Source organism: Salvelinus fontinalis, chromosome 8 (genome assembly GCF_029448725.1).
Source record: "Salvelinus fontinalis isolate EN_2023a chromosome 8, ASM2944872v1, whole genome shotgun sequence".
Lineage (NCBI taxonomy): Eukaryota > Metazoa > Chordata > Actinopteri > Salmoniformes > Salmonidae > Salvelinus > Salvelinus fontinalis.
In genome coordinates, this window is record NC_074672.1 from 8,447,372 (window position 1) to 8,460,708 (window position 13,337).

General features: G+C 43.9%; 1 protein-coding gene across 4 annotated transcripts in view; it reads left to right on the forward strand.

Annotated features, from left to right (window-relative positions):
• The window catches only part of prkcz (protein kinase C, zeta), a 151,832-nt gene that overhangs the window by 108,291 nt on the left and 30,204 nt on the right, over positions 1-13,337 (forward strand). For all 4 annotated transcript variants that reach the window (XM_055930865.1, XM_055930867.1, XM_055930868.1 and 1 more), the window contains 7 exons: positions 3,594-3,691; positions 4,044-4,130; positions 4,584-4,719; positions 5,013-5,100; positions 5,311-5,430; positions 8,672-8,751; positions 10,900-10,989. In XM_055930865.1, the coding sequence (XP_055786840.1) occupies positions 3,594-3,691; positions 4,044-4,130; positions 4,584-4,719; positions 5,013-5,100; positions 5,311-5,430; positions 8,672-8,751; positions 10,900-10,989 (699 nt within the window). The remainder of the gene's footprint in view (positions 1-3,593; positions 3,692-4,043; positions 4,131-4,583; positions 4,720-5,012; positions 5,101-5,310; positions 5,431-8,671; positions 8,752-10,899; positions 10,990-13,337) is intronic.

The following is a 13,337-nucleotide window of genomic DNA, read 5'->3' on the forward strand; positions in this document are numbered from 1 at the left end:
GACTAGTGATCCATTTATTAAAGTGGCCAGTGATTGGGTCTCAGTGTAGGCAGCACCCTCTCTGAGTTAGTGATTGCTGTTTAGCAGTCTGATGGCCTTGAGATAGAAGCTGTTTTTCAGTCTCTCAGTCCCAGCTTTGATGCACCTGTACTGACCTCGCCTTCTGGATGGTAGCAGTGTGAACAGGCAGTGTCTCGGGTGGTTGTTGTCCTTGATGATCTTTATGGCCTTCCTGTGACATCGGGTGCTGTAGGTGTGATGGAGAGCAGGTAGTTTGCCCCCGGTGATGCGTTGTGCAGACTGCATTACCCTCTGGAGAGCCTTGCGGTTGAGGGCGGTGCAGTTGCCGTACCAGGCTGTGATACAGCCCGACAGGATGCTCTTGATTGTGCATCTGTAAAGGTTTGTGAGTGTTTTTGGTGACAAGCCAAATTTCTTCTGCCTCCTGAGGTTGAAGAGGCGCTGCTGCGCCTTCTTCACCATGCTGTCTGTGTAGGTGGTCCATTTCAGTTTGTCTGTGGAACTTTCCACATTCTCCACTACTGTCCCATCGATGTGGATAGGGGGGTGCTCCCTCTGCTGTTTCCTGAAGTCCACGATCATCTCCTTTGTTTTGTTGACGTTGGGTGAGAGGTTGTTTTCCTGACACCACACTCTGAGTGTCCTCACCTCCTCCCTGTAGGCTGTCTCGTCATTGTTGGTACTCAAGCCTACTACTGTTGTGTCGTCTGCAAACTTGATGATTTTGTTGGAGGCGTGAATGGCCACGCAGTCGTGGGTGAACAGGGAGTACAGGAGGGAGCTGAGCACGCACTCTTGTGGGCACGCACCCTTCACCACCTGGGGGCGGCCCGTCAGAAAGTCCAGGACCCAATTGCACAGGGCGGGGTTGAGACCCAGGGCCTCCAGCTTGATGATGAGCTTGGAGGGTACTATGGTGTTGAATGATGAGCTGTAGTCAATGAACAGCATTCTTACATGGGTATTCCTTTTGTCCAGATGGGATAGGGCAGTGTGATGGCAATTGCGTCGTCTGTGGACCTGATGATGATGACAGAAGTGAGTGCTACGGGGCGGTAGTCGTTTAGTTCAGTTGCCTTCTTGGGTACAGGAACAATGGTAGCCATCTTGAAGCATGTGGGGACAACAGACTGGGATAGAGAGTGATTAAATATGTCCTTAAACAGCCAGCTGGTCTGCGCATGCTCTGAGGACGCGGCTAGGGATGCCGTCTGGGCCTGCAGCCTTGCGAGGGTAAACACGTTTAAATGTTTTACTCACATCGGCCACAGAGAAGGAGAAGGTAGGGGGCGCAGTCCTTCTTAGCGGGCCGCGACTTTGGCACTGTATTATCCTCAAAGCGGGCAAAGAAAGTGTTTAGTTTGTCTGGAAGCATGACATCGGTGTCCGTGAAGTGGCTGGTTTTCTTTTTGTAGTCCGTGATTTCCTGTAGACCCTTCCACATACGTCTCGTGTCTGAGCCGTTGAATTGCGACTCCAGAAAGACCAAGGGGAGTGTTTACATGTTAAAGGGGTCTGTCCTGGCCATGTTTGAGGCCTAATGACGAACTGAATGGGTATCTAGCCTCGGTTTAGCCTGGTCAGCCCCTCAGCTTGGCATCCTGTCTCTGTCCCTCTCAGGGCAGCCAATATCCGCCCAGCTAAAGCCAGACAGGTTGCTATTCCTATAGATATACAGTATGACCTAGAGGGCAAACCTCTTATCTTTGCCATTGATCCATAGAGATGGATAGATGGGCACACCTCTGATCAACAATTGCTATTGATCGCTTCTGTGACGATGCCAGAACCACTGAGGGCTCTCTCCATTTTATATTAGTGAATTATTTCATTGTCCATTTGTATGAGTAGATTGGCGGTTTGTAACAACAGGCATAAAGTCATAGAGATGGATAGAGAGTGCAGATAGAGAGTGCAGAGACGCACCCATTCAAAGACTTTAGTCAGAAGGAGTAAAAGGTCACGGCCTGGAAAAAGCAACAGATGTTTGTCTTCCTGGCGCAATCGCAGGCAGAGTTCTGTAATCTGCTCACTGTCTGTCGACTCTGGCTTGGGCTCGGAAATTAAAGTGCTCTGATTTCTAAAGCTTTTTGTAAAGATGTCTGTGTGTGCGCGTGCGTGTGTTTGTGTGAGAGAGAGAATTTATTGTGCATAGGGTATGACTTAGTCTACACTACAACAGGTTACTGAGTTGTTTGTGAAGCTTAGAGTGGAGCTCCTCATTTTACACGTTACATCTAGGTGGTCATTATGGGGTTGGAAATGGTTTCCTTTAAATGCAGTGTTTAGTGTGATGTTTATGCATGTGTCGTTTGCCTATTTTTACTCCTTCATTTGTCAGAGTAAGAGAACATATGAGGGCCTCTTTCTCTAACTAGTGCTTTTATTTGGGATTGTCCCTCTTGGTTTCCCCTCTGCATTAGATCATAGTCCAGTAGTACTATTTAATAATAACTACAAATGAATGATGTACCATGTAGACACTGAAATGTGTATATTTCTTCATTTGTTTGTCTTTGAGATACTTATTTATCCCATATTTTCCATGTACAGTCAGGTCCTTAATTCATTGCCTCTGCCAGGAGGATGGCACTTGGCCACAAGTGGATATTCTAGCAAGACAATTACCCCAAGCACACACACACATCAAAATCTACAAAGAAATGATTAATTGGCCACAAAATCATAATTTTGCAATGGCCATCTCTGAATTGAAGAGGGCAGTCCAAAAGTGCAAACGAAGGATATCAAGGATCTGGAAATATTCTGTATGGAGGAATGGTGTAAGACTCCTCCCAACGTGTTCTCATATAAAATTTTTGAAAAATGCTCAGTCGCTATCCTCGCAAGGGGAGGGTGCTAGAGTATTGGAAACAGGGTTGCCAATCATTTTGACCCCCATCTTTTACATTTTTTTTGTACTTTCTCTGAGTATTAGTATAAAAATATATAATTTCCGAACATTTTGGAGCTTACAATATAGCTCAGTATTTGTATTATATATTTTCTACAGTCTTTTTTTCTCATCTTTATCAAGGATTCCAATACTTATGGACCAGACTGTATTTTCCATTACTTAAGTGTTATGCCTTCTATTTTTATCTGAAAGAAGACAGTTTGGGTCATCATTAGGGTGACACCTACCTATGTCGTGATCTAACTTGGATCAATTTACTAGTACATTTACTCTGCCTTTCCTTGTTTATTAAAGGTAGTCTAATCTAAAGGGTTAATACCAATAGAGTAGAAATCCATTGGGTTGAATAAAAAGTGGCTTAGATAAGAGAACCTCCTTGTATTGTACCATGCAATGAGAAAAGAAAATGGCTGCTTTGTGTGGTAATGTTCCACTACTTTTTCCTCTGGGGAACTGAGTTGAAAGCACATAGATGTAAAATACATGTATACAGTATGTTTACAAAGACTGTCATACATGGCATCATGCATCTCGGTCTGTTTGTTTGTTTAGCAAAAAAAATAAAAAATTGTCTACGATGATTATGGATAAGACAAAGTTGTTGCTAATGTTTTGTCTTTCTCTCTGTCTCGCTCTTTGTGTGTTTCCCTTACAGGACATTGACTGGGTGCAGACAGAGAAGCACGTGTTTGAGCAGGCGTCTACCAATCCGTTCTTAGTGGGCCTTCACTCTTGCTTTCAGACAGAGAGCCGGTAAGACAGAGAATGTGTTCTGAATGACTTTTACCCAGGCTAAATAGAGGTGAAATGAATCCATTTCTCTACAATTGTTCCACTGGCCATTATTACCCAGTCTTTTGTCACAAATGTTCACCAAAGTAAAACAATGTTTTTTTTAACGAAGAACTTTAAAATCGTATTTAGTCAGATAATGGGCATTCAATTTGACATGCAGCCTTCAGTTGGCCAATGATAATACTAGCTATTGTTTTGGAAAATGGCAATCTTGGTAAGAGGGCCACTCAGGCTGCATTCAAACTCCAAACACTCTCCAAGACTGATTGTTTACCAATGTCTTCTCCTCTCCCATTTCTTCTGATTGTAGGTTATTTCTCGTGATCGAGTACGTCAACGGAGGGGATCTGATGTTTCATATGCAACGGCAACGGAAACTACCAGAAGAACACGCAAGGTAAACAACCAACATCCTCCTGCTCTTCTGATACTTCAACAGCATATGGATAGAACCCTCAATCATGTCTCTCTGCCACTTCCTCTAAACTTATCCATTTATTTTGAAGATGAATAGGCCGTATTAGTGTCCCAATATGATAGGCAATATTAAATTTGCCAGGAAAGCATACCAGAGGTAGTGAAATCACGAGCATTTAGCCCACCACGTCTCACTATGCCAATTGTGAGGTGGACAATGTAAATATTGAAAAGAAATCACCTATTCATTAGAAACTCCTTCCTGTATAATATACATAATGCCATATACTATATGTGGGCTTCAGGATGTTTTCTACGTTGTGCGAAGGTCAGAATAGAACTGTAAGTTGGACAAACTGTGTCACCGAGTCTGGGTGCCGGGAATTCTCTGAACGAGGATAAGCATGCCTGAATGAATCTTCTTTTCTTTCAGATTCTATGCTGCTGAAATTTGTATCGCTCTGAATTTCCTGCACGAAAAGGGAATCCTCTACCGAGATTTGAAACTGGACAACGTTCTCTTGGATCACGAGGGACACATCAAGCTGACAGACTACGGGATGTGCAAGGTGAGACCCATGCACAGACCTACTGTATACTGTTATAGTGCTGCTACTATGGTGCTTACTTGACTTCCCATTCATTATGTAGAAGTGGATCAATACACTAGGCGTCGAATGTCTCACGCTCTTTCTCTGGCCCTCTTACTTTCTCTCCGTCTTTCTCTGCTCTCTCGTCCTTCCCCCTACTCTCTCTTCTCCACTCTTTCCCACACTCCCCCCTCTCTCTTTCCCCTTCCCTTCACCACTTTCTCTCTCACCCCTCATTTCTCTCCCTCCTTCTCCCTCCTTCCCCCTATCAGGAGGGCATCAGACCAGGAGACACCACCAGTACATTCTGTGGAACCCCCAACTACATAGCCCCCGAGATCCTCAGAGGGGAAGACTACGGTGGGTCCCTTCCATCAACAAACACATACATGGAGGGAATGGGAAGAACTTCAGCTCTGGGAATTGGCTATTTAGGAGTTATTGTAAAAAACGACCACTTCAATTAAATACAAAATATGTGTGGAAAAAAATTATGAACAGATCTGTCATTACCAAAATATTGCTGAATCTAACCAAGATGGCCGACGTTGTCTGTGTCTCTCTCTCCAGGGTTCAGTGTTGACTGGTGGGCGTTAGGTGTGCTCATGTTTGAGATGATGGCCGGGAGGTCCCCTTTCGACATCATCACCGACAATCCTGACATGAACACAGAGGAGTACCTCTTCCAAGGTGAGAGATCCCTCTACTACAGTATGATATGGATTAACAGCAATAGCTGTGTTCGAATACCCATACTAACATACTGTATACTACACATACTTAATGAGTATATACTACATACTATTAGTTAATGTTAGTATACTGTAAATGAACCGTATGCTTTCAGTTGAGCATACTAGCTGTTAGCCTGTCTACCGGAAGTTGATGCTGTTGCTATGCAACCTCTTGCTAGCTAGTTAGCATAACAAATGACTAGTTAGACATTTTACAACTTCGGGTGTGTTTTTAAATTCAATCTGGAGTGCCAGAGTGAGCTCGTAAATTCAGAGCAGTGTCAGATTGTCCGTTTGTAAATTCAGAGCGTTTCGCTCTCGGAGTTCACACTGGACGCTCGGGCCAAGGAGTAGGGTTTATTTGAGCGTTCTGACCTTACAACGGCAGTCAAGCACCCAAGCTAACTAGACAGAAATGAGACTACTCTGACCCTTTTACTCACCCTAGCAGAGCTGGTTAGGCAGTTTTCTTGCTATCCAGAGCTTTGGTGACTGTAACTGTGCTGCTGGCAACAATTTAATTACGCTTTTTTGCCGACGTTTACTGACACCGGACATTTTCAACGGGTGTTGAGTGCTCGTAAATTCATTATTCTATGATCTGGTACACTCGGACGAGAGTGCTCTGAAATCGGAGTAAATAGCCAGAGCGAATTTACGAAAGCACCCGAATATCCATTGAGAACGCACAACGACTATACCATTTAGCTAAGCTAAGAATGACTGGAATAACCAAGTCAATAAACGTTGGGTAGTTAGTTAGATAGCCGATAGTTAATATACTGGCAAGCAGTAATATTACTGCTGTAATGATAGGATATGTGGTTCGTAAGGACAGCATAGCTAACAAATTGTCAGCCAATATAACATGTAAGGTAACTTATTTGAAAAGTCATTACTTTATTACATTGCTCAACATTTTCTTAACATTCCTCATAATTAGTTAAAGCAGTGAATTTGTATCCGCTCTCGTTGGACTTCGACTGCATATTTTCTTCAAAACTTGAAACAATGTGAAGCCACACCCATTTCCTGAAGAATTGCATTATGGGCCCTAAAGTACAGAAATAGTGTCCTCTGCGTGTATACTTTATATTTTGGCGAATTTAGTACAACTACCGGGAACATTTGGCATATTAACTATATCCATACTATGACCAATAAGCATACTGTATTCTCAATTCACGTCACAAATAGTACGGTTAGCATGAGTATTTGAACACAACTAATGTCTCAAAGTGCTTGACATTGTTAAGTGTGACATCCACTACTATTACGCAATGTGTAGCAGCCACCGGGTTTGATGCATGGTGGCCATTTTGTGTCAAAAACAAATGCTCTCCACACCTTGGCTACTCACTCCTCCACTCAAGGGCATGATTATCCAGGATAGTAGTACTTCATATTCCTATATATGTCTAACTGTTTATATCTCAAAATGTCTCTTTTGGTGCTCCAAAACCCTATCAGACAGCACACAAACACATCACATGTCACTCAATATGTTATGTATTTTGTGTTAAAACCGATGAAGATTTGTACACTAAAAATAAGTATGAGACATTTGGACAGCTAGAGCTATCTGGAAAGGCAAGACCGCTAGAGAGACAATTGCCTCTTGTATGACATATGTATTATACCATAGAAATAGAATTGATTGAATGGGATGTCCGTTCCAGTAATTACATTTGTATGTGCTACATCCCCCCATACCTCGCTGTAGCGAACATTCCTCCATACCTCCCCCCAGTCTCTCTCCACCATGCCCACCCATGGCAGTCTGGGCATGGGCATTGGAACGGGCATCTGCCAGCCTTTTGGTCCTCCTCATGCCCCCACAGGGCAAGCAGCATGTCTCCTTGATGCCACCTCGCTAGCGGAAACCAGCCCCTCTCTCTGTAGGGGTGGGCTAGCCTTATGCCACAAGCCTGACCTGTGCCAACCTCACCCTGGGAAACCCTGGCACACATGCCAGACCACAGAACCATAGACATGCAGACAGAGTTCGGAGTTGGCATGGTGATATCCAAAGTTCCACGGCAATTAGGTTGTAACCAAATGAGAATGTCATGTACTAACTGTCAGTCTGTCCGCTTGTCTGTCTGTCTGCCTTTTCCTTCGGTCTGCTTGCCTTTCCGTCTATACCGTGCTACGCTCTGCCATACTATACCACTCCCCAACCCTTCCTTCTGGCGACCACTAGACACATGTCACCATCAGTGTTCCTAACCCTGGCCCTAGGCCAAGCTCCTTAACCCTAAACCCCCATCACAGAGGTTGCATCCCAAATGGCACTCTATTCCCGACATAGTGCGCTACGTTTGAACAGAGCCATTTGAGATGCAGCCAGAGACTGATCCAGTTAACATTCCATTAGGACTCGGTGTAAACAAACAGAACAGAGCGGGCCGGCCGGCTGGGGGCATTTAGGAAGAAGAGGATAAACAACACTGCTCTTCTGTCTGTAATCTGTTCATCAGAGAGGCTTTGCGTCCGCCTCGTCTGCTCCTAGACATGCAATGTTTGTTGATGAGAAATCAGAAATATCTATCTGTTCTGTTGTGTTGCTGGCGGAGAGGGGATTTGAGGTCAATCAAGGATTGACTTAACCCGACAGAGCGCGTCCCAATAACCTCTCCTTTCTCCCGAAGTACGCACTTGTTCACTTGCCTTTATGGATGTAACAGGAAATGACTGGTTTAAGAAACGTCATCTAGCCCGTGCCTTCACCAATCCGATGCTTTTAAATGTGGGGAGGAATGAACATGTGCACACCTCAGGAGGAAGGGGATATTATTGGGACATACCCAGAGTGACAGTGAGTCCAACTAACCAACACAAGATGGGGCGCTACACAATACTACCAAACTGTTTCCTGCCGCAAAAGAACCGAACGTGCTGTACTACAGGATCTGTTCTTAATGTCCAGGCTGTTGTTCCGATGTCGTGAGTGCAATTAGTCTCAAGGCTGCACACGACTGACGCAGTCACAGAACAGAGCCCCCTCATCCTTCCTTCTCCTCCTCTTCTCTCATCCACCCCCTTCCGCCCACTCGCTCGTAAGCAGCAGGCACTGGGACCCACATGCAGGCCGAATGGTGAATCACCAATTGTTTGCCTCCCTCCCTTCGCAGGATTGTCTTTCCCTCTCTCTCTCTCTTTCTCAATCATTCTTTTTCTCTGTCCTCTCCAAACAGTTATCCTGGAGAAGCCCATTCGCATCCCAAGGTCTCTGTCGGTGAAGGCCGCCAGCGTGCTGAAGGGTTTTTTAAACAAGGTGAGAGAAGAACGCTGAAGTGTAAGCCCAATGCGGCCAATCAGGTGTCTCCCTCTCTCCTCCCTCTCCCCCCTCTCCCTGTCTCTTTGCAGTGCTCAGTGAAATCAGCTTGTGTAGGAACGTGGCCAAGACCACATTAGGACAGCAACATGACAGCCACTCTGTGAAGGCCTTACCCATTTGGCTGAGAGACAGCGAGTTTGTGTGTGCGCGTGTGTGCTTTCACATGTTTTCTTTGTGTGTTGTGCTATGGCCGAGTTTCACATCCACTACAGTTACTTACAAGTGTATTTGTTCCTACACGTGTGCGAGTGTATCATCCCCGATATGCATGGCTATTAGTAAGACAGTATATTAATGTGTGACTGGCCTTGCAGCTCATCACACGCATTAAGCCTCTGCTATTTAGGGTGCTAATAATAAAATAATGGCACTGATGAAAAAGAACACCGTCCCACTGTTGAAGTCAGCTGAGGGAATTGGTTTGCCCAAACGTACAACGGTCACTAGTGAAAGTCTACACACCCCTTGCACAGTCTTCACATTTTGCTGCCGTACAATTAAATCTAAAAAGGGATCACTTTTTTTTTCCTTTTTCTGCCGATCTACACAACCTACTCCCCATTTTCAGTGACTAAGAAATACAAAATGAGGATGGATTGATTGCGTATGTTTTCACACCCCAGAGTTAATACACGGTGGCCATCACAGCTGTGAATCATTTTGAAAAAGGTTCTACCAACCTTGCACAACTCTCAGGGAAACCTCCAGGTAACTGACAAAATAATGGTAACACTTAAGTAAACGAGGGATACAAATTATATTGAAGCAGGTGCTTCCACACAGGTGTGGTTCCTGAATTAATTAGGCAATTAACGTCCCATCATGCTTAGGGTCACGTATAAAAAATTGCATACTGTTGTTTGTACAGATGAGCGTGGTACCTTCAGGCATTTGTATATTGGTCTACAATTTTTTTTTCTGAGGTCTTGGATGATTTCTTTTAATTTACCCAAGATTTCAAGCAAAGTGGCACTGAGTTTGAAGGTAGGCCTTGAAATACATCCACAGGTACACCTCCAATTGACTCAAATGATGTCAATTAGCCTATTAGAAGCTTCTAAAGCCATGACATCATTTTCTGGAATTTTCCAAGCTGTTTAAAGGCACAGTCAACTTAGTGTATGTAAACTTCTGACCCACTGGAGTTGTGATACAGTGAATTCTAAGTGAAATAATCTGTCTGTAAACAATTGTTGGAAAAATTACTTGTGTCATGCACAAAGTAGATTTCCTAACCGACTTGCTAAAACTATTGGTTGTTAACAAGAAATTTGTGGAGTGGTTGAAAAATGAGTTTTAATGACTCCAAACGAAGTGTATGTAAACTTCCGACTTCAACTGTAACAAAAAAGTACTGCTCTGGATTACATTTCCACAGAGTAATTGTCACGCCCTGACCATAGAGAGCCCTTGGATTCTCCATAGTGGTTTAGGTCAGGGTGTGACTAGGGTATTCTAGAATGTGTATTTCTATGTTGGTGGTTTTGTATGGTTCCCAATTAGAGGCAGCTGGTAATCGTTGCCTCTAATTGGGGATCATATTTAGGAAGCCCTATCTCCCACCTGCTTTGTGGGATATTGTGTGTGTTAGTGTACTACAGCTTCATGTTCTTTGTTTCTAGTTTCACTTTGTATTAAAAAGATGTGGAACTCAATGTACGCTGCTCCTTGGTCTGCTCATTTTGAAGTGTGTGACAATAATCTAAAATAGTAGTAGATAAATATAAAGTAACTCTATTGGGTTAAACTGTTAATAGAATCGTTGATCTGTGAATTGTTGGCAGGAGTTAGTGTGTTTTTCATTGGTGGCATTTTGATAATCACCTTGTTTTGGGATTTTTCAAGGGTGAAGGAATTGTGTAAGAGTTTGTTTGAGGGAAATACTGACTGAACTTTGTTTAATTTGATTAAACATTACACCTCTACATTCGACCAAGATCACATTGCTGTAATTGGTGCCACATATGCTTGAATGACTGGCGGCAGATATAGATTTTCTGTAATTCATTTTCACTTTGTTTGTTTATGGACTATTGCATTGAGCATGCCAACTCTTGATTCTACTCGTTTCTCTCCACCTAACAGGACCCCAAAGAGCGGCTGGGTTGCCAGGTCCAAACGGGCTTCTCTGACATCAAGTCGCACACGTTTTTCCGCAGTATAGACTGGGACCAGGTAAGCCTCCAATCAAATCCACTTAACTTAGAAGAATAGAAGTGAATGAATCCGTCTGACAGAGTATTTGTGATGGGAGGGAAGTCAGGAATTGTGTTCCGTGGTTAGTCAGTATCACCTGTGGGAACCCATGTTAGTCAGTGTGACAGTCATCAGTTTACTTTGATTCACATTATGTCTATTTGCATTACGTCATATGGGGGGGGGGGGGTGAAACAATGTTTACTTTCATTGCTAATGGTTAGTTAAAGTCATTTCCGATTGGCATGGCTTTCCTAACTTTGACAACTAGGAAGTTTCCCATCAGATTCCTTCCTCCGAGTCATTTCCCTCAGCAATCAGCCCTTGTTAATGTCTTAATTGACCAGTGTTGGGAGAGGAGGGATCTTAATGGAGCTTTAAATGAATAGAACACGCTGAGACAGAGTGTTAGACACAGAGTGTTAGACACAGAGTGTTAGACACAGAGTGTTAGACACAGAGTGTTAGACACAGAGTGTTAGACACAGAGTGTTAGACACAGAGTGTTAGACACAGAGTGTTAGACACAGAGTGTTAGACACAGAGTGTTAGACACAGAGTGTTAGACACAGAGTGTTAGACACAGAGTGTTAGACACAGAGTGTTAGACACAGAGTGTTAGACACAGAGTGTTAGACACAGAGTGTTAGACACAGAGTGTTAGACACAGAGTGTTAGACACAGAGTGTTAGACACAGAGTGTTAGACACAGAGTGTTAGACACAGAGTGTTAGACACAGAGTGTTAGACACAGAGTGTTAGACACAGAGTGTTAGACCACTGCTGTGTAGAACAAAGTGACTGCCTCCTCTTTGTTGCATCACCAAGAATAAAAGTGAGTTCTAAATGACAGACATGCACCATCCAACTGTGTGTGTTGAGGGGAGGTTGATGGCGTACAGCTGACGCAAGCAGCTATTTCAAAGTGGGAGATGGGCCCATACAATATTTAGGGGATCCGGTATGTCATCAGACATTATGCTCATGTGCACATACACAGTGGGATTCGGTGTTTCCGCACATTATTAGTTTCTAGTCAGAGTCTTCTGTATATTCAATACAAAAAAGGGGAGATGCCTTGATCACAGCGGTGCCTCCTTTTCTGTGATATCATTGGTCAACAGCATGTCTCATAGTGTTGCAAAGTACCCCGAAACGTTCGATACTAGACCATCAAAAACGGTTCGGTACTCACATTTTTGTTACTTTCGGTACTTCTTTTAAATGTGTCTCACGTCGTCTAGATTGAGCGAGGATCAAGTCTGTCGTTGAGCACAGCCGATGCCCCCTTATAGCGTGAGCGTAACGTGCCTGCTCTACTTACTCATTGCTAGCTCTAGCCTGTCCTGAGTCACCCCTGCACACCCTAGGAGTCTGGGCTGTATCACAACTTACGCTGCACAGAAGTTAACATACTTGAATAATGCAACATGGCATATAGAAATGTTGAAACTGTTAATTACTGTTCGCATTACAGGATAGAACACTTCACAATGCAAGAAGATACCGGTAGCTTGGGAGCAATTTCCAAACACATGAAGGTACCACGTTCATCTGTACAAACAATAGTACGCAAGTATAAACACCATGGGACCATGCAGCCGTCATACTGCTCAGGAAGGAGACGCGTTCTGTCTCCTAGAGATGAACGGACTTTGGTGCGAAAAGTTCAAATCAATCCCAGAACAGCAAAGGACCTTGTGAAAATGCTGGAGGAAACGGGTACAAAAGTATCTATATCCACAGTAAAACGAGTCCTATTTCGACATGACCTGAAAGGCCGCTCAGCAAGGAGAAGCCACTGCTCCAAAACCTCCATAAAAAAGCCAGACTACGGTTTGCAACTGCACATGGGGACAAAGATCATACTTTTTGGAGAAATGTCCTCTGGTCTGATGAAACAAAAATACAACTGTTTGGCCGTAATGACCATCATTATGTTTGGAGGAAACAAGGGGGAGGCTTGCAAGCCCATGAACACCCTCCCATCCGTGAAGCACGGGGGTGTCAGCATCATGTTGTGGGGGTGCTTTGCTGCAGGAGGGACTGGTGCACTTCACAAAATAGATGGCATCATGAGGAAAATAAAATTATGTGGATATATTGAAGCAACATCAAGACATCAGTCAGGAAGTTAAAGCTTGGTCGCAAATGGGTCTTCCAAATGAACAATGACCCCAAGCATACTTCCAAAGTTGTGGCAAAATGGCTTAAGGACAACAAATTCAAGGTATTGGAGTGGCCATCGCAAAGCCCTGACCTCAATCCCATAGAATATTTGTGGGCATAACTGAAAAAGCGTGTGCGAGCAAAGAGGCCTACAAACC